This window comes from Phascolarctos cinereus, unplaced genomic scaffold, assembly GCF_003287225.1.
Source record: "Phascolarctos cinereus isolate Bilbo 61053 unplaced genomic scaffold, phaCin_HiC Scaffold_2;HRSCAF=192, whole genome shotgun sequence".
In the NCBI taxonomy this organism is placed as follows: Eukaryota; Metazoa; Chordata; class Mammalia; order Diprotodontia; family Phascolarctidae; genus Phascolarctos; species Phascolarctos cinereus.
In genome coordinates this window covers 92,367,512-92,388,790 of record NW_027555625.1, presented here as the reverse complement: position 1 = coordinate 92,388,790, position 21,279 = coordinate 92,367,512, and the positions used below count along the sequence as shown (strand labels likewise).

The 21,279-nt window shown below is 41.6% G+C and overlaps 1 protein-coding gene across 1 annotated transcript in view; it reads right to left on the bottom strand.

Moving 5' to 3' along the window:
* Positions 1-21,279, bottom strand: part of PRKCE (protein kinase C epsilon) — a 665,998-nt gene that overhangs the window by 33,209 nt on the left and 611,510 nt on the right. Inside the window, exon 14 of the mRNA XM_021001278.2 lies at positions 6,685-6,831. Within this exon, the coding sequence (XP_020856937.1) occupies positions 6,685-6,831 (147 nt within the window). The remainder of the gene's footprint in view (positions 1-6,684; positions 6,832-21,279) is intronic.

Below are 21,279 nucleotides of genomic sequence, written 5' to 3'. Positions count from 1 at the left end.
GGATTTCTTTTTACCTGGGTAGGGACAGAAAAGCTAGACTTGTGGGACAGAAGGAAGCACAGGGCTTTGCCATCTACCACTTAACAACTACACTTATCCCTTCCACATCTCGACTTTCCCCATGGTGGTTTCGATATATCATGAGTTGGCATAAGAAATTAAATGAGAATTTTGGGGGGAGTTTTGCAAAAGCTGCAGACAACACGTGAAGGCCAGCAGACAGCGCAGAGCCTATGACCAAATACTTACAATATTACAAATTTTACAATAAGTACTGTAAACACCCCATAAAAGAAAAAGCAAAAGTTCAGACTTCTCTAACATGAAGTGAGGGTTAAAATATTTTATGTGGATTTTCCAGATCGCGGAGGGCACCATGCCCCTAATCCCCATGATGTGAAAGGGATAACTGTAATTCCCCTTGCTCTCTAGTCCAATTAACACCACAGTTTACAAGCCTTGGCCCTCCAATTAATGAAATCAGAGCCTAGGAAATTTCTACCCTGAATGACCAGGATGGCTGATGGGTCAGTAAATCAATCCTGAATTTCATGGAGTAGACCAAGCAAATTCCCTAGGGGTAATGGGGGAGGTGGGAAAGAAGGCAGATGAATGAATGATGAATGACAATGGATGAATGAAAAGCATTTATTAAATGCTTACTATTTATCAGAAACTGTGGTAAGTGCTGGAAATACAAATACAGAAAGCATGTCAATCCCTTGAAGTGAAATCAATTACATTCGATATAGCAGAAAGGATATTGAATATGGATTTGGAAGACCTAGGTTCAAATTCTGGCTCTGCTTCTTACTAGTGTGTGTGTGTGTATACACATGGGGATTCCTTCTACCTCTGAGATTCTGTGATTCTGGGGCAAGTCACTTTCCTCATCTGTAAAATTCGAGGCTTATAATAGGTAATCTCTAAGGTGCCTTTCAGCTCTAAACCTTATGGTCCCACGACTTGTGGGGTTTGGCAGGTGCTTTGTGTAATGTTAATGGGGGTGGAATCAGGGAGGAGGTAGAGGTTTAGTCAGAAGATTCTAAAGATCGTGAGCTTATCTAAAAGCCCCTTACCACATGCTACAATTCTCTCCAAGGGAACCCAAACTCTTGGTTATAAAAGGTTAATATATCTAGCATGGGCTTTCATTCCATTACTTAGGCTAGCTAACCTCGAATTGGTTTCTCAGGGAAGCTGCTTTTTCTGTCTAAAGTTCTGTCCCAGGACCCTCAAAAACTTGTGGAACCATGGTCAGCCTGCGGAAAACTTGAAGCCGGGACTTTCTGTCATTGCATGGTCTCCTACTTAGCTAAGGCCTACTCTATCTGGATTTAGGCTCTGAATCTGTCTCTCCTGTTCCTAAACTCCAGCCTCCATGGAAACCTGTCTTTATGAAAAACCTCAAATAAATGAATTCAAGTGGAGAAGGTTATGGCTGATAAGAAGTTGGTCCACTGTGTCTCCCAGGAGTCTACATTTTAAAGGGGATAAAGCTTTCACTCAAGGGCAATGAGATGAAGCATGTAAAGGTGAAGGAGATATGCATCATGGCAGGCTGGTGAGAGAGACATCTGGGATGCCGGGAGCTTTTACTGCACTTCTCAAATCCCACTATGTAGGCAACTAGCTAAGAAATTTACCAGCTACCTGCAGGACACTAGGATCAAAATGTGGGGTCAGGGCAATCAGCTATCCAGAGAACTGCTACCCCTCTTCTGGTTAGAACTTTCCCAAAGGCTATTTCTTAGCTTTATCACTTTAAGGTTTAAAAAAATGTGATTTTTAAAAAAAATCTCTCAAAAAATCTACGTGGCTTCACAACTTCATTTGGAGAGTGTAGAAGCAGAGGGAAGCTAGGCTAGGAGGACACACACAGAAGAAATCTTCTATATTTCCCCCTGAAAACCATCCTCCATACAACTGATAAATAGATGTTTCTATGTTGGCCCTGCCAGGAGATGTAATCCAGCATCTTATCAGGCGTAGTCCATAGTCTCAATTATGCACAAATGAGACTATCAGAAAGAAGGCTTTCAGTGACTTCAAGTTTTCCAGGGACTAACCCTAAATTGAGGGATAGAGATGTGCAACCATGCAAGGGGCCTACATACGGCGGTGCGCTCTCTCTCTCTCTCTCTGTCTCTCTCTCTCTCTCTCTCTGTCTCTCTTAAATTTTTTTTCCCAAACTAGAAGTTACTGGGCTGAGGTTTCTCACATAGAAACAGCCTGAAGAATTTAAACATACTTGAACACTTTAGTAGGTCCTTTGAGACTCATAGCCTAGATCATTTTAAGGACCAAGGACTGAAGACACAGAGACTGTCAATATGGCTAGGCTAGAGATATGTCCTAGAAGTCTGTATATCTTATATCCTTTTAATATTACATTTAATTTTTCAAGTCAAGTCAACAAGCATTTATTAAGCACCAACTGTATGACAGGCACTATGCTAGGTGCTAGGGATGCAAAGAAAGGCAAAAACAGTCCTTGCCTACTTTTAAACATATTTTGCCTTGTGCCTCTCTCCTTCTGGAAAATTCCATTCTGTATGCTCCAACTAGGCCCTCAAATCAGCATAACTGCAATCAAATGAAACCAACAAGCCAGCAGGTCGCTCAAAGCTCACAACTTCATGAGGACGTGGAGGGGGATACCAGGAGAAGATGTAAGGAAGAGATTCTCCGCATCTCCTCTCCAAGCCATCCTCCACACAACTGACAAAAGGATATTCACAAAGCACAGATCTGATCACGCCATGCCCCTGCTCAGGAATATTTAGGGGCTCTCTATTCCCTCTAGGATAAAATACAAGCTTTTCTCTTCATACGCTGGGCCCAATCTATGTTTCCAAATTGATTTCATGTTACTTTCTGGCCCCTCCCTCATGCATTTTGCATGCCAACCCAACTGGCTCAGGACAGTTCGTTGTTCTACAGGACATCCCCTCTCCCATCTTAGTGACTCTGCAAAGACTGAACTGGGTGCCTGGAACACTCTCTCTTCTCATGTCCACTTCTTGGGTTTGCTAGCTGCCTTCAAGTTTCAGCCCTCAAGTGCCACACCCTGCAAAAAGCCTTTTCTAATCCCCTTGGGTTTGTGTTCCCTGCCATTGCCCCACAATTACTTTGTATTTAGTTAACTGTATTATTTCCTCTTAATAAAATGGAAGCTCTTGAGAGCAGAGACTCTTCTCCTTTTTGACTTTGTATGAATGGATGAAGGAAGGAATGTATGTATGAATGAATGGATGGATGGATGGATAGATGAATGAAAAAACATCTTTAAGTGATTGCTATTTCTAGACACAGTGCTAAGTACTGGGGATACAAATACAAAAAAGTGAGAAAGTCCCTGTACTCAAAAGGCTTGTGCTCTAATAAGGAGGGACAGGGCGTAAAGGGAATAATGTTCAAAAAAGGTAATTTGGCTCTGAGGAATCATAGGGATTATTGATCCACAGGGCAGGCAACTGACATGCCCTTTTCAGAAGCAATAGATATTTGTATTTCCAGCACCTGGCACATAGTAAATAATTAATAAACATTGGTGGAATTAAATTGCGTCAAGATTTAAAGGCTGAGCAAGATAGCTCTGAAAGTCAGTTGGAATTCCTTGTCAGTGTCTTGTTTGCCATCTTCCCAGCTGGAACCCCGTGTCCACTGGATGCCAACTGGAGTCACAGCCAGGGAAGGGACTGGTGACTCTGTCTCCTACCATCTCTCTGTTTGGGGCAAAATTGGCTCCATCTAGCAAAGGAGCCATTCCCTAGGCCATGGACATGGTACTGATGCCAGGCTGGAGTTTCTCTGGCTACATCTTGCCCACTTTAGACCAGGGCTGGGGAGATCATTCTTCTGGAATCGGCTGCCCTATTGTTGCCATCCCCATCTCAAAGCATCTAGCTCCTCTCCTCCCTTACAACACCCTGCTCTTGAGGGCCCTGCTTAGACACCAAGCTACAAGAACAGCTTCAAGTTCTGAAAGACTCCAACTGTCCGGGTCAATCCTTAGCAAAGACTTCCTGGGAGATCAAAGACCAGGCCTATACAAACTTGTGAAGCAGTAAATCATATCACTCCATTCTGCATCTTTCCTCCTTCTGCCCTCCATGTAACCTTCTCTCACACTCCTTCCAATATTGTTATCACATCTCTTCTTATGAAAAACACAACCTCGGATTCTTTATTCACCCTGAGGTGCAAACAACTGGTAGCATTTTAAAGTATGACCCCCTTGTAGAGGAATTTGTGTTTTAACAGGGATCAAAGCCTTAAGATAATGGGATGAAGATCTAATTGGGGGGTGGCAGAATGGAGGGCTTTCCTAGTATTCTTGAAATCAATCATTCAGCTTGCCTATGACTCTACTGAAATGATACTGGTAAAGACCTTTGATGACAAATATCTCTGGCTAAGGCTCTGGTGTTTCTGGTAGATCTACAAAATATCCTCAGTCAACACTTCAGAAACTTTCACCTTTCCCTCTTGACAAATGAAAGCTTTCCTGATTCCTTCTGCTTTGGGGGGAGCGTCATCTGCCACACAGCAAACTGCCTCTCCTTCCTGACTTTCCTCACATGGTACTCTGTCCCTCTTGTCTTGGCCAGACTCTGTTGCCAGGGCCTTCAACTCTTTAATAGCCATTGATTCTCTTCCTAAGGCTCTGTCTAAACTATTCACAGCCTTGCTGAATCAGCATGGCTCCACCCCTAGTTGGGCCAGGATGGAGGCCTATTCATGGCCTATTTTAAAATCCTTTCTCTTCATACTTTCTTTCTGAAATAGCATCTCATTTCAAGCTCCAGTGGACTCATAATCACCCAATTTACCCCGGGATATTGCTCAATGTTCCTTCTGCTTAACTCTCTCTCAATGGTCTACTTGGTTCTTCTGCTCAATCTCCCTTTCCCTTCTTTGACTTTGTTAGCTATTATTTTATCTAAATTAAAAATCTCCTTCCACTAGTTCCAGCCTCCTTTCTTTTGGCCCATGGTTGGCAAGTTTTCTTCGAAATGTCTTCCTCAAAGCCTGCTCCAAATATACCAGGCACCACCAACCCAGACGACAGAGTCTGACTTCAACCTTCCCAAGGGGAAACCCATGGAGAGCAGGCAAAGGATGTGGAAAGGTCTTCATCTAAACCCTCCCAGATTGAGTCACCCTACCAACCCAGGGTAAAATTGTTCAAGGTGGAAGGAGGGGTTAGGTAGAATCTCATTGAGATAGTGATAGCTTTTAATCAAACACGGGGCATGCCCAAATCTGGGCTGTACTGGTTCAAGTTTTATTTTTTATTAAGTCATACCTGGTATAAGGAACTCTCAATGAGTTAACCCCCTCTGCTAATGCAAAGCAACACCTTCTCTGCAACATGGAGTCTTAGAAGGTTGTCTGGGACATTGAGAGGTTGTCACTTGCCAAAGGTTACCTAGCCACTAATTATGAGAGGTGGATTTGAACCCAGGTCCTTCTGATTTCAAGTCCACCACTCCACTACATTTCGCTTCTTCTCATCTGTTATGTTGAGGAACTGGGTGCCCCGGGCACCCCAATCTTTTGATTACATAAGCATCACTATATATAGAAAATTATTTTATACACCATAGCACTACGTAAATCTGATATTATTATAATTTGCCAATATTTAGAATGCCAGTATAATGTTTCATGCTCAGACTACACTGAACATAATCCCATGTTTTCCAGGGTCTTGCCATTCCTCAGGGGCACAGAGATGGATATCCAGCACTCCAACAGAAGCACAGGTTAATAGAGAATTCTGGCTGGCAGAATGCCAGCCAGCAGGAAGTTGGCGATAACAGGGCCATGATGTTTGGTGCCCGGAGACACATCTTGAGCAGGACCTTCCTTGGGCACCAAAGTCCCAGCTGAGGGACAGCTCCTTCATCACAGACCCTTATCTCACACCCAGCAAGTCAGCCAGCCACCCTTTACCCTACTCACTCAGCCATAAATTCCCAGCCTGAAACAAATGCAATATTTGGCTTAAAAAATCAATAAAATCAGTCTTCCCCCCACCCCCCACCCCTCTTATTTTGAGGGAAGCCTGAATCTAAAGCAAAAACTCTTAGGCTTTCCAATGGCTGGATAAGGAAATACTAACTTGGGAGAGCCTCTCTTCCCAATCCCAGTCCTGCTCCCCCCCTCCATCTGCAAGGCACTGATAGTCCTCGGTCTTCAGATACTTCTCCCCTCATGTTTTCTTTCTCTTTCTTCTGACAACCCAAGAATCCTTTGTGGTTCATGGCAGCTTCTGGCTTCTAGAACACCTGAGACAGAGGTCTATGCAGAGGATTTCAGAATTCCTGGGGGTGATGCTTGAGCATAAGAGACACACAGAGAGTTCACTGAGGAACAAAGGAATCTCTGAAACAGGAAAGGGAGGCTTGCAGCCTTCTGTGAGCAGCTGCGCCTCACCTCCATTTACCTCCTCTAATCCTAACCAGCCCCAGGTGATCAGGGAGGGGCTGCTTCTGTTCTTAAGGTTCAACTGCAGCAAGGAAACCTGGTTTTCCCCAGATGAGCTCCATTCCCACAGCTGCCCTGCCCCGGGCAGCACTCCCAATGCCCTGCAGGATGTGGGGGATGTCAGCCAGCAGAGGCGCTCTGTCTGCCTGGGGAGGTGTCTAGGTGTGAGCCAGCCAAGGCGGTACTTACAATGCGAGGTTTGAAAGGGGGCTTGATCTTCTTTTGCTCCAGCAGCACCCAGTCAATCTCCTTGAAAAAGGGATGCTGTCGGATGGCTTCCTCACCGCTCTGCGTTGCCACACAGCCCAATCGCTTATTGGGATTTTTCGTCATGAACTGGAAGAGGTAGAGATGATGAAATGACATTAGTGAAAAAGATTCACCAGGGCCCGACTTTGTAGGGAAACTGGGACAATGGCTGAATTGTCTTCTGCTGCCCCCTCACCTCTCTGCCCTCTTCTACTCTGTCACTTTTAAACCCACTCCTTCTCTCTGAATAAGACAATGTTGCATAGTGGAAAGAATGCTAGATTTGGAGTCTTGTAGGTTTAAATTCCACCCTAGACACCTACGGGCTCTGTAACCATGAGCAAGCCACTTTAATCTCTGTCAGCCTCAGTTTCTTTATCTGTGAAATGGGGATATTACTATACTTACCTCCCAAGATCAAATTTTAAAAAAAGTTTGTTAAAGCATTTTGCAGATCCTAGGGTGTCATATAAACATCAGCTATTCGAGTCTTGGCACAAGATTCCACAAAGTCCTGCTCAGATGCCTCACTGTGACCTGAAGATGTGAAGGCCAAACCAGTACAGTGAAAGGTCTGGCAGCTTCTGCCATGCTGGAAAGGCTTTGAATACGACCTCAGGAACAGGCTGAATCTGTTTTCCAAGCACTAACCTAGCTAACTACGGACAGGCTTATCTTCCTCAGGCTGGCAACCTGCTGATGAACGTTTTGACCACAGCAACGCATGAAACAAAGAACTCATGCGGCCCTCAGTCCTGTGTGGCCCCTTCTTCAGTGGCAGGAGACCAGGCAGAAGGTGCTGAAAATCACACAGTTTAGGACTGTTAAGAAATTTTAATTTAACTACTGGAACTCTGAAGGTGAGCTCTTTGCCCAATGACCAATATGTGGATATGTTGCTGGAAAAGCCGAACTATGTTACCCTTGACATTCTTGCTATAAACAAAACTAGAAGAAACAAGGAGGTTGCAGCTATTAATTTGTAAGCCCCTTGAGGGCAGAAATACACTCTCTCTCTCTCTCTCTCTCTCTCTCTCTCTCTCTCTCTCTCTCTCTCTCTTCTCTCTCTCTCTCTCTCTCGCCTGGAACATATTAGGCACTTAAATATTTATTGACTGACTAAATGCAAGGATGGCTAACAGGTAACTTCTTGAGGATGCAAAGAAAGGGTTGTTAGAATGGATTTTTATTGTATGCATAAATGCAGTAAAAGTATATTTCATGGAACATCTGATCATCACAAGTATTACAGTATCAATAAATATTTGCAAATGACTATTCTAAAAATAACTGTAGCTTAGATCAACATTGGTTGCTGAGAATGTAGATTATTGGCACGTAGCAGGCACTTGATAAATGTTTACTGACTGACAAAAAGGAAGAATGCTTACAGTTAACTCTCTGAGAATGCAAAGAAAGGAGGGGATGCCAAAGCAGGGTTTTATTGCATGCATGAATGCAACAAAAATACACACATTATTTTATAAATATTTGGACATTCACACATTACGGTATTAATGATAAGTATTTGCAAATGATTACCACAAAAATAATTGCAGTTTATGCATCCACATCACTTGCTAAAGAGAAGAGAAATTCAATGGAGAACCTGATGGAGAACCTAACCAAATTAAATCAACATACATTGGGATAATTGATGACATAAATGCACAGGTGGGAAAGGGCAAGAAGGGGGAGAAATAAACGGGAAAGCATGGTTCAGAAGAAAGAATGGGAGAGGCCAAAGATTTGTAGGTTCCATAGAATCCTCTATATCATGAATAGTTTCATTGAAAATGAAATTGGTAGATCCTGGACCAAATAATAGAATAAAGAATGAAGTGAATTCTATTTTACTGAACAGGAGAAAGCTTATTGTTGGTGTGGAGTTATCCCTAATCCAACAATTGTACAGCTGGACCATCAACTCCTCGGAGCTAAGAACAGAATCAGCAAAGAACAAGAAGAAAGAGTCATGACAAGAACATTTGGTGTAAAATAAAAACCACTTAGCTCTGAACTATTTAAATAAATACTTGAAGATGGGACAAAAAAACCAGGAAATGCATAGCAGAAATGAAAATGATACCTGCTTGTAACGCTTTTAATTAGAAGTCAAACCAATGTAAATTAATTGCCACAGCAAGGAGATCCAAAGAGCCCAGAAAGCACCTTAATCAGCAAACATCTGTCTTATTTGCCAAACATAAAGATATGGCTGCCAAAAGCAACATGAGGTTAGGATATAAACCCATTTGTAAAATCTTACATTGCAGGATGATGGATGGATGTGAGCTGCACTGTCTCCTAGAGCAGAAAGAAACACTGGAAGGAAAAGCCAATTCACAGAAATCATGGTAAGAGATCCTACCAAGCAAAGTCACCCCAAGAGCATTCTAGGCTGAAAGTGGAAGAACTATACAAAGCAGAAAAGTGGAAACAGTTTGCAAAAATAATTTTTACAAATCATTCCTTCAATCAAGAACAATGGAACTGGTACACTTGGAGCCTAACAGCAAAGTTCCAATGTGCTGATAGAGGAAGCATTAAAGGGTAGGAACAATGATATGTTGGGCAGATTACGCAAAATATATAAGGTGTTCTAAATGCTTTAGTATGGTTTTGAGTTTTCCTTTATTTTTTATTTTTAGGCAATTGGAGTTAAGTGACTTGCCCAGGGTTTGTCACACAGGGTTTTTGAGTTTTTAAAACAGAGCAGCTAGGTGGTGCAGTGGATAGAGCACTGGCCCTGAAGTCAGGAGGACCTGAGTTCAAATCTGGCCTCAGACCACACACTTGACACTTACTAGCTGTGTGACTCTAGGCAAGTCACTTAACCCCAATTTTCTAAAAAAAAAAAATCCTCTGTTTGCCTTGTAAAGCCCTTCATGACCTAGCCCCTTCTTCCTTTTTAGTCTTATATCTTACTCCCCCTACTTCTTCCCCACCCCAAGTACTCTTCAATCCAGGGAGACTGGCCTTTTTGCTGTTTCTCACAAGATACTCAATCTCCTGACTAGACATTTTCACTGGCTTTCTCCCCCAAGCCTGGGATGCTCTTTCTCCTCATCTCTCCCTCAGGTCTCATCTAGAATCTCACCTTTTGCACGAAGCCCTTCTTGCTCTCCTTTAACACTAATACCCTCCTCCTGAGATTATTTCCAATTTATCATGTACACATTTTATTTGCATATTCTAGTCACATATTGTCTCCCTCATTAGACTGTGGCTTTCTTGAGAGCAGAGACTATTTTTTGCCTCTCTTTGTAACCCCAGTGCTTAGCACAGTGCCTGGCATATAGTAGGTACTTGACATTTTAAAATTTTATTTTATTTGTAATTACTAGAATAAAACAAGCATTTCCATAACATAGTATAATAAAAAAGAGATGATTGCACATGATTGACTTGACTTGATTTGACTAAATGGCTACTCTCTTGCAAATATCCATCCAAGGAATGGGAAGATGCCTCCCTACTTGCTCTTTTCCTCCTCCTTGCTGTTCATTTAGAAGGGAAAAGAGGCCAAACGGCAAAAGATACAATCTTCCAATACAGAAGGTACAGATTTGATTTCATCCCAAGAGCCAATATCCTGATGTTAGTTTTACATTCCCTGAGTTACGAACTAAATCACCTTTATTCAAAAGTTGAGAAGGTCAAATGAATGGATCTCCAGAGTGGCTGAATACTAATAAAGCTATACTATAGTGGTACTCTGGGAAACTGGCTCTGGTGACCTTCAGCTTCTTCTTCTGCCTTATCTTCCTCCTCCTCATCTCACAATCCTAGTCAAGCTTCTAGCTGCATGTGGTACTGTCTGCATCATCCATCTCAAGTTTATTCCTTACCATTCTCTTGCTGATGTCTAATTGATTCATGTGTTTGAATAAGACTATAGATTCCTCCAGACCCCATGCTCCCCTTCCCTTGTTTCTCCTACAGGCCTAGCATAGGAGATATTTAATAAACACTTTTTTTTAAAATTTTTTTTTTTAGGCAGTTGGGTTAAGTGACTTGTCCAGGGTCACACAACTAGTAAGTGTCAAGTGTTTGGTCCGAGGCCAGATTTGAACTCAGGTCCCCTTGACTCCAGGGCTGGCACTCTATCCACTGTGCCACCTAGCTGCCCCTTAGTAGACACTTCTTGAGACATACAGTTGTTTACTGGGCCAAGAGACAAAAGACACAAATTCTAAACTTGGTTTAATGACTTCCTCTGTGGCCTTAGATAAATCATTTAATTCTCTAGGCCTCAGTTCTCTCATCTGTAAAATAAGAAGCTTGGACGATATGATCTCCAAGTTTCTCTCCAGTTCTAATATTCTATCATTCATGAGGTCTTAGTTAACCAACTCGGTTCTAGTGACTTTGCCAGGTACTTGTTAACCATAACCCTCAACGGCAATTACCATTCATTATTTTGTACTCCTCTGTAATAATAGGATTGCAGACTTAACTCTGTAAGAAACTTTAGAAGTCACCTTGTCTAACCCCCCCTCATTTTACAGATAAGGAAACTGAGGTCTAGAATGATAAAATGGCTTCTCTAAATTCACACAGAAAGTAAGAGTTAGAATAGGATTTGAACCCAGATTTCTGACTCCAGATGCACATCATGCTTGAATGCTTTTGCTTTCTGACCACAACCCTGTAAAAAAGGTAGTATATTATTAGCATACCCATTTTACAGATGAGGGAAGTGACACTGAGAAGTGAAGTCCTTGGTGATTATTTCATGGCTATGAGTCATTTCCCCAGCTGTAAACTTCACAGAGAAAGACAACCGTATTTTCTTTTTTTCTTTTTTTTTTAATATAAATTTATTTATTTTTAGTTTTCAATATTCACTTCCACAAGTTTTTGAGTTCCAAATTTTCACCCCATCTCACCCCTCCCTCCACCCCAAGATGGTATGCATTCTGAATATCCCTTCCCCTAGTCTGTTCTCTCTTCTATCTCTTCCCCCCTTCTCTTATCCCCTTCCCCTTCTATTTTCCTGTAGGGCAGGATAGACTTCTATACCCCACCTCCTGTATTTCTTGTTTCCCAGTAGCATGTGAAAACTTTTTTTTTAAACATATGTTTTTAAAACTTTAGGTTTCAAATTTTCTCTCTTCCTCCCTCCCTACCCACCCTCACTGAAACAGCAAACAACTCAATATAGGTTATATATGTGCAGTTATGCAAAACACGTCCATAGTAGGCATGTTGTAAAAAAACTGACTCGATTTCCCTTAATCCTATCCTGCCCTCCCATTTATTCTATTCTTTCTTTTGACCCTGTCCCTCCTCAGAAGTATTTACTTCTGATTAACCCCTTTCCCAATCTGCCCTCCTCTCTATCATTCCCCTGCTCTCTTGTCCCCTTCTCCCCCTATTTTCCTGTAGGGTAAGACAGATTTCCATACCCAATTGAATGTGTATGTTATTCCCTCCTCAAGCCAAATCCTATGAGAATAAGATTCACTCATTCCCTCTCACCTTCCCCTGTTTCCCCTCCACTGTAAGAGAATTTTCTTTTCTGTTTTTATTTTGGTGAGATAATTTACCCCATTCTACCTCTCCCTTTCTTCTTCTCCGAGTATATCCTCTCTCATTCCTTAATTTTATTCTCCAGATATGACCCCTTAATCTTCAACTCACCCTATGCCATCTATCTATCTATCTATCTATCTATCTATCTATCTATCTATCATCTATCTATCATACATACATATAATTTTTTCCTTCAACTACCCTAATACTGACAAAGGTCTCATGAGTTATAAATATCATCTTTCCATGCAGGAATGTAAACAGTTCAACTTAATAAGTCTCTTATGATTTCTCTTTCCTGTTTACCTCTTCATGTTCCACTTGAGTCCTGTATTTGAAAGTCAAATTTTCTATTCAGCTCTGGTCTTTTCATCAGGAATGCTTGAAAGTCCTCTATTTCACTGAATGACCATTTTTTCCCCTGAAGGATTATACTCAGTTTTGCTGGGTAGGTGATTCTTGGTTGTAATCCTATCTCCTTTGCCCTCTGGAATATTATATTCCATGCCCTGCAGTCCTTTAATGTAGAAGCTGCTAAATCTTGTGTTATCCTGATTGTGTTTCCACAATACTTGAATTGTTTCCTTTTGGCAGCTTGTAATATTTTCTCCTTGACCTGGGAACTCTGGAATTTGGCTACAATATTCCTAGGAGTTTTCCTTTGGGGATCTCTTTCAGGAGGAGATCTGTGGATTCTTTCAATTTCTATTTTGCCCTCTGGTTCTAATATATCAGGGCAGTTTTCCTTGATAATTTCTTGAAAGATGATGTCTAGGCTCTTTTTTGATCATGGCTTTCAGATAGTACAATAATTTTTAAATTCTCTCTCCTGGATCTATTTTCCAGGTCAGTTGTTTTTCCAATGAGATATTTCACATTGTTTTCTAATTTTTCATTCTTTTGGATTTGTTTTACAGTGTCTTGATTTCTCATAAAGTCACTAGCTTCCAATTGCTCTATTCTAATTTTTAAGGATGTATTTTCTTCAGTCTTTTGGACTTCCTTTTCCATTTGGCCAATTTTTCTTTTTAGGGCATTTTTCCTCATTGGCTTTTTGGACCTCTTTTGCCATTTGGGTTAGGCTATTTTTTAAAGTGTTATTTTGTTCAGTATTTTTTGGGGTCTCCTTTAGCAAGCTGTTGACTTGTTTTTCATGATTTTCTTGCATCACTCTCATTTCTCTTCCCAGCTTTTCCTCTACTTCTCTTACTTGCTTCTCAAAATCCCTTTTGAGCTCTTCCAAGGCCTGGGACTGATTCATATTTTTCTTGGAGGCTTTGGATGTAGGAGCTTTGACTTTGTTGTCTTCTTCTGGTTGTATATTTTGATCTTCTTTTTCACCAAAGTAAGATAATATAGTCTGACTCTTTTTGCACTGCTTGCTCATGATCCTGGCCAATTACTTGAGTTTTAAACTCTTTGTTAAGGTAAGAGTCTGCTTCCAATGTGGAGAGTGTACTGTCCCAAGCTTCGGGGGTTTGTACAGCTGTTTTCAGAGATACTTGTAGGGCCTGTAAATTTTCAGTTCTTCCAAGGTGGTATGATAAGGGGCGAGGTGTTTACTACTTTCCTGGCCTGTGACCACAAGTACTCCTTTCTGTCCTGTAACTGTGAGGAGTGGTTTCTCTCCACAGCCACTATAAGCTCCACTGCGCCAGCGCTTTTCCTCACCCCAGCACTGCCACCCAGAACTGTGACCCAGATCCAAACACGGGCAAAGCAAGAGATTCCTACCTCAGCACTGGCAAAGAGATCCCTGCAGTCCCTCTCTGATCAGCCACTGGATTCCCCCTCAGTCTGTGGGCTGGAAGCTCGGGAAGCAGCTGCCCCCCTCCCCACGCCACGCTCTTGGGGAATGAAGCTGAGACCCCGCCTTCCTCTCTCAGCACCGACAGAAACAGACTTTTCCCATTGACCTTCTAAGTTGTCTTTGGCATTAGTGGATTGAGGAGTCTGGAAACCTCCACAGCTGCCCGAGATTCAGTCCTCTGAGGCCTGCTCCATGTTCACTGCAGCCTGCGTGCCCATGCAGCGCTGAGCCGTGCTCATACACCTTTCTGATCAATCATCCAGGTTGTCTTGGGCTGGAAATTTGTTTCACTCTGTCTTTTTGAGGGTTCTGCTGCTTCAGAATTTGTTTAGAGCCATTTTTTATGAGTATTTGGAGGGTTTTGGAGGAGAGCTCAAGCAAGTCACTGCTTTCACTCTGCCATCTTGGCTCCGCCCCCCCAACAATCATATTTTCTATTCTTGGATTTCCCACAGTACCAGGAATGGGCAACACAGACAGCATTCAAAAAAGATTGGCTGAATCAATGGATGCATGGATGTATTAATGAGTGGAAGATGGATGAATGAATGAATTCCTGGATGAATGGCTGAAGAAATGAATAAATATGTTCTTTATTCTACTTCTCTTAGGCAGGTAAGTAGCACAATGGATAGTGTTGGCCCTGGAATGAGTTCAAATCCTGTCTTGGACACTTACTAACTGTGTGACCCTGGGCAAGTTATATAACCTCTCTTGGTCTCAATGTCCTGATCTGTACAATGAGGGTACCTACCTTGTAGGGCTACTGTGAGGATCAAATGAGGTAACATGTAAAGTGCTTTACAAACCTTAAAGCACTATATAAATAACTGCTATTATTATTATTATTATTATTCCTCAATCATAGGTTCACCTTCATCCTAGGGCACTTACTGACCTCCTAACCCCAGCCACATACTGACCTCTAATCCTGGAAATTGTCACTTGTGCACATACCAGGTGCTTAATGAATGTTCATTCAACAGATCTGAACTCTTGTCATGTATTGATCTCTAGCACTGGCCAAAGCCTGTACTCCCTAATATTGGACATAGATCGACCCTTGGCCTTGATCAGAAATCAATCCTGAGATCTGAGTACAGATTGTCCCTTAACCCTGGATGCAGACTAATCCTTGTGCATAGTGCCTAATAAATGTTTGCTAAACTAAATTTAATTGAACCTTGGTCCCAGACTGACCTCTAACATTGGCCAAAGACTGAACTGCTAATGTTGGTCATGGATTGACCCCTTGTTTCTGACCATAATTTGACCTCTAAATCTGAGTACAGATTGTCCTTCATCCCCTGGATGCAGACCAATCCATGTGCATAGTAAGTGTTTAATACATGTTTATTAAACTGAATTGAACCCTGCCCACAGATTGACCTTCAGCGCTAGCCAAAGCCTTAATGATTCACAGGAAGGCACATTAACAAAACGAACCATATTCACTGTGTCTGAAGCTGTCTGGGAACTTGCCATTCAACAAACTCAATTTGAAAGACATTTAAATGCCTACCATGTGCAGTGCAGGCTTGGGAGAGATAGGTGTATGTACAAAGAATGATCTTTGCCCTGATGGGCCTTAAAGTCTAATGGAAGATGTGACATGTACACCAAAAAAAATGATACTGAAAAATAATTCAAAGTAAGTAAGGGGCCATCAAAGTGCCATGTGAAGTCTGAAGAATTAGAGTTGGGTTTGAAAACATGGGTAGGAATTCAACAAGCAGAGGGAAGGGGAGGACACTTTAGGTGCAGGAAGGGTCTGAGCAAAGATACAGAGAAGTCAATGTTCTGAGGCTAGCAATCACTCCACCTTATGTAGAACATAATAGGGCATTAGCATCAGATAATACTGGGGAGGCAGAGATGCATCAGAATGCCAGGCAAACATTTTGAATATTTGGTAGGAAAGGAGTCGCTGAAGATTCTTGGAGGAGAGGAGTAACATGACCATATCGATGCAAAAAGAAGATTATTTTGCAGTAATTATCATCTCTATGCCAATGACTCCCAGATCTCTATTTCTGGCCTGAGCTTCGGTCTCACATCATCCAATGCTTCTCAGACATTTCAAAGTGGATATTGAGAGACATCTCAAACTCAGCATGTCCAAAACAGAAGTCATTAGCCCCCTCATCCCACAACCCACTCTTCATCCCTCCCTCTTTGTGTCTATAAACGGCACCACTAGCCTTCTAGTCTCCCAGTAATATCAGCGTCATTTGCAACTCCTCAGCTTCCCTCACCCCATAGATCTGATCAGATGCTAAATCCTGATATCTCTCCAACTACAACCTTTCTCCCATCTGAGCCCATTCTCTGTATCATGAGGGTCTAAGCCTTACTTTAGACCTTCATCACTTGAACTACTGCAAAAGGTCTTCTAATTGATCTCCCTGCTTCAAGTCTCTCCCACTCTACTCTGTCTTTCACACAGCTGCCAAAGGAATTTACTTTACATTCAGTTCTAACCATGTCCCTTCCCTCCACAGTCCTAGTGGCTCCCCACTGCCTTGAGGATGAAGCACAAACTCCATTGTTTAGCTCTGAAAGCTCTTCACAACCTGGCCCCAAGCTATTTTCCCAGCCTCATTACCTATCACTCTCCCTCCCTGTACAATTCAACCAAACTGGCCTTCTCTCTTCCTTCCACGTGTCTCCATACCTGGAATGCCCTCCTTCCTCAGCTCTGCCTCTTATACTGCCCCTCTTCCTTCAAGATGCCACCCAAGTACCATCATCTTCATCAAGAATTCTTAATGTTTTTTGTGTCATGGATCCCTTTGGCAGCCTTGTGAAGCCTGTGGACTCCTTCTCAGAAGAAGAGTTTCAGTTAAGTCAGTGAAAATAAAGATGTATTTTTTCCCATCCAAATTCCCAGATCCCTTGGGATTAGGTTACAAACCTCTGTTCTATAGGAAGCTTTTCCTTATCCCCCCAACTGCTAGGAATTTCCCTTCTTAACTAACTTGTACCATTACTTCTTTATCCTTATTCTGTATAAACTAATATAATATGATATAATGTGACATAATATATATGATGATATGATATAACATGACTAATGTAACATAACAAAACACAGCATATTATAATATAATGTAACATAATATGATATGATACAAATTTCATTCTTTGTACTTGTATCCCCAGCACTTACCACAGTATATGGCACATAGTAGGTGCTTAATAAATAATTTTTGATTGAGTAATAGGAAGGATAGACTGGAGTGTAAGACAATGGACATGAAATCCCCTGTTGGAGGCTATAGTATAACTGGCATGTGGTAATGCCAGCCTGCCCTATGCTAGTGGCATTGGGAATAGAAACAGCAGATAGGTGCAGGAAGGGCTGCAGAAATGGAATCAGCAGGACTTAGGAAATGGATAGGAGAAGTGGACTGGGAAGAGTTAAAGACAACTCCAAGGCTACAAACATGGGAGAATGAGTAAGTAAATCATGGTGCCACAGACAGACATAGCGAAGTCAGAAGGAGGATAATAAGCTTGGTTTTGAACATGATGAGTTTGAAGTATGCTCCTAGGACATTTACACAATATCCTGAACACATCTGCAAATGTAAGTCTGGAGATCAAGAGAGAGGAGATGGAGATAAAAACTGAGGAGTCATCCACAAAGGGTAATACCATAAACAAATTAAGACAGCAAGGAATAGTTTACTTGTCCAATCTATGGAGAAGGGAAGAATGTATGATCAAATAAAAGATAGAGAACATCATGAAACTGGGTAATTATAAAATGGATAATTTTGATTACATTAAATTTAAAAGTTTTTACACAAACAAAAAGTGATGCAACCAATATTAGAAGGAAAGCAGAAAGCTGGGAAATAATTTTTACAGTCAGTGTCTCTGACAAAGGTCTCATTTCTCAAATATACAGAGAACTGAATCAAATTTGTAAGAATACAAATCATCCCTCAATTGATAAATGGTCAAAGGATATGAACAGGCAGTTTTCAGATAAAGAAATTAAAGCTATCTATATGCTATGAAAAAATGCTCTAAATTACTATTGGTTAGAGAAATGCAAATTAAAACAACTCTGAGGTATCACTTTACCTGTCAGATTGGCTCATATGACAGAAAAGAGAAATGATAAATGTTGGAGAAGATGTGGAAAAACTGGAACACTAATGCATTGTTGGTGGAGTTGTGAACTGATCCAGCCATTCTGGAGAGTAATTTGGAACTATACCCAAATGGCTATAAAACTGTGCAAACCTTTGATCCAGCAATACCACTTCTAGGTCTACATCCCAAAGAAATCATAAAAAATGGAAAAGGACCCACATGTACAAAAATATTTATAACAGCTCTTTTTGTGGTGGCAAAGAATTGGAAATCATGGGGATGCCCATCAAATGGGGAATGGCTGAACAAGTTACGGTATATGAATGTAATTGAATACTACTGTTATATAAGAAGTGATGAGCAGGTGGATTTCAGGAAAACCTGGGAAGATTTAGATGAACTGATACTAAGTGAAGTGAGCAGAACCAGGAGAGCATTGTACAAGTAACAGCACTGTGGGATCATCAACTATGACAGACTTAGCTCTTCTCAGCAATACAATGATTCAAGACAATTCCAAAAGACTCTTAATGGAAAATGCTATCTACAACCAGAGAAAGAAGTATGCAGTTTGAATGCAGATCGAAGCACATTATTTGCTTTTTCTTTTTCTTTCTCATGGTTTTTCCCTTTCATTCTGACTCTTCTTTCACAACATGACTAATGTGGAAAATATGTTGAAGATGATTGTAGAGATATAACCTATATCAGATTGCTTGTTATCTTGGGAAGAAAGGGAGGGAGAAAAAATTGGAATTCAAAATCTTACAAAAATGAATGCTGAAAACTATCTTTACACATAATTGGAAAAAAATAAAATACAATTAAGAGAACACAGAAGATTGGGGAGAGGGTCTGGGCAAAGGCGCGGAGGTGGGAGATGGGCAAGGAACAACAATTTGAGCCAGTTTGGTAGGGTTCGTGAATAAGTCTGGAAAAGTTGACTAGAGCCAGTTTGTGAAGGGTTTTAAATGCCAAACTGCAGAGTTTGGAGAGACAACAGAAGACCACTGGGGAGTGATATAGCCTGACCTGTGCATTAGGAACATCGCTTTGGCAGCTAGGTAGAGGATGGGCTGGAGAGGGGAGAGACTGGAGGTCGGTGAGGAGGCTATTGAAGTGGTGGGATAATAAACAGCTCGCCTGTATAGAACACTTCAGTTTTTGTAAAACCTTTTAGACAGCACAAACGTTTAAGGTAGGTGGTATGATTTTACCCTGTTTTACAGATGAGGACACTAAAGTCCATGGAGGTTAAACGAGCTGGCTAATAAGAGTCAGAGTCAAAATTTGAACCCAGGTCTTTTGACTCCAAATCCATTGTAATTTCACTAAACCATGCAGAGGCAGCAAGGGGGTGTGGTGAATAGAGTGCTGGGCATGGAGTTAGGACTTATTACTTACTAGTATACTTACTAGCTGTGTGATCCTGGGCAAGTCATTGTTTGCCTCACTTTCCTCTGCTGTAAAATGGGGGTAATAATAGTTATGAGGATCAAATGAGACAATAATTGAAGAGCACTTAGCGCAGTATCTGGCACATGATAAATAATAAATCCTTCTTCTTTCCTTCCCTCTTTTCTTCCTTGTTTTCATTCCTTCTTTCCTTCCTTCCCCCTTTCTTCTTTCCTTCTCTCTTTCCTTCCCTCCCTCCCTGTTTCCTTCCTTCCTTCCTTCTCTTTTTTCTTTCTTTCCCTCACTCTTTTCTTCCTCCCTCCTTCCCTCCCTCCCTCTTCCCCTCCTTCCTTCTTTCCCTTTTTTCTTCTTTCCTTCCCTCACTCTTTCCTTCCTTCCTTTCCTGAGGCCCCCCAAAATGACTTGATTTCTAAGATCCTTTCCAACTTGAATCCTGTGATCCCAAGATTTATAAAGATAAATAGAGGGAAAAGAGAATGTGTACCAATCAACACAGCCCCAATAGACAATTTCCCAGTCTGCCAAAGGGGCATAATAATACATATCCTGTTCATTTTAGAGAATTTGCAGGAAGATACAATGAGAATAAGATAGCGCTTGTGAAGCATGAAGCATTTTGACATGTGTGTGGCAGAGATGGACATCTTGTCCAGTCAAACTGCAAATACTGTGAGCCAGAGCTTTTATGATCAGCCACACTGCTATGAAGATGCTATTTTTATTTAATTCTCTCCTTCTCTCTCTCTCTCTCTCTCTCTCTCTCTCTCTCTCTCTCTCTCTCTCTCTCTCTCTCTATCTATCTCTTTTCTCTCTCAACTCCTTGAACCACCAGGCCGGTGAGTGAAGTGAACACAACCCAGCCAGGTAGCATGTTAGACAGGAGGACAGCATTACATTCATACAGATCCCTATCTGAGTCCTCCCTCCCCTTCCAGCCAGCACCTAGGATGTGATGTTTGAGGGATCAAAGATAACAAAGCAGCCTGAGTTGGTTTCATTTTGCCTCCTTCCCCCTCCCACCACCCGAAACCTGATGCTGGAGGAGACAGATTTAGAGAGTGTACAACCACAGAGAACACAAACATTCTGTTTCTTTCCCTCAAGAAGAATAATTTATCCCAGGCTATGTCCTTCTGACAGCAGCCTCTGAACTGTGCCTGAATCCCCAGTGCAGTGCCTACCCTTAGGTTCTTCAATTTAGCTATGAAAGGGAACAAAAAAGACATGGAAGGATGGGAGAGATGAAAGAGAGTGAAGGAAGGAGAGGAAGAGAAGGAAGAGGGAAGGGTAAATGGAGAGTCAGATGAGGAGAGAGAGAGATAACAAGAAAGGGAGAATGATGAATGAGAGAATGAGGAAGAAATTGACACTATGCCTACCACTTGATTCAGAGGTACTGCTAGGTCTATACTCCAAGAGATCAAAATCAAGAGGAACAGGATGCATGTGTATACAACAAATATTCACAGCACCTCTTTTTGTAGTGGCAAAGAACTGGAAATGAAGGGCATACTCATCCAATGGGGAACAGCTGACCAAGTTATCATATATGAATGCAATGGAATGCTATTTTGCTGTAAGAAATGTTGAAAGGGATGGTTTTAGAGAACTCCTGGAAGAACTGTCTGAACCCATGCAGAGTGAAGTGGGCAGAGCCAGGAGAACAA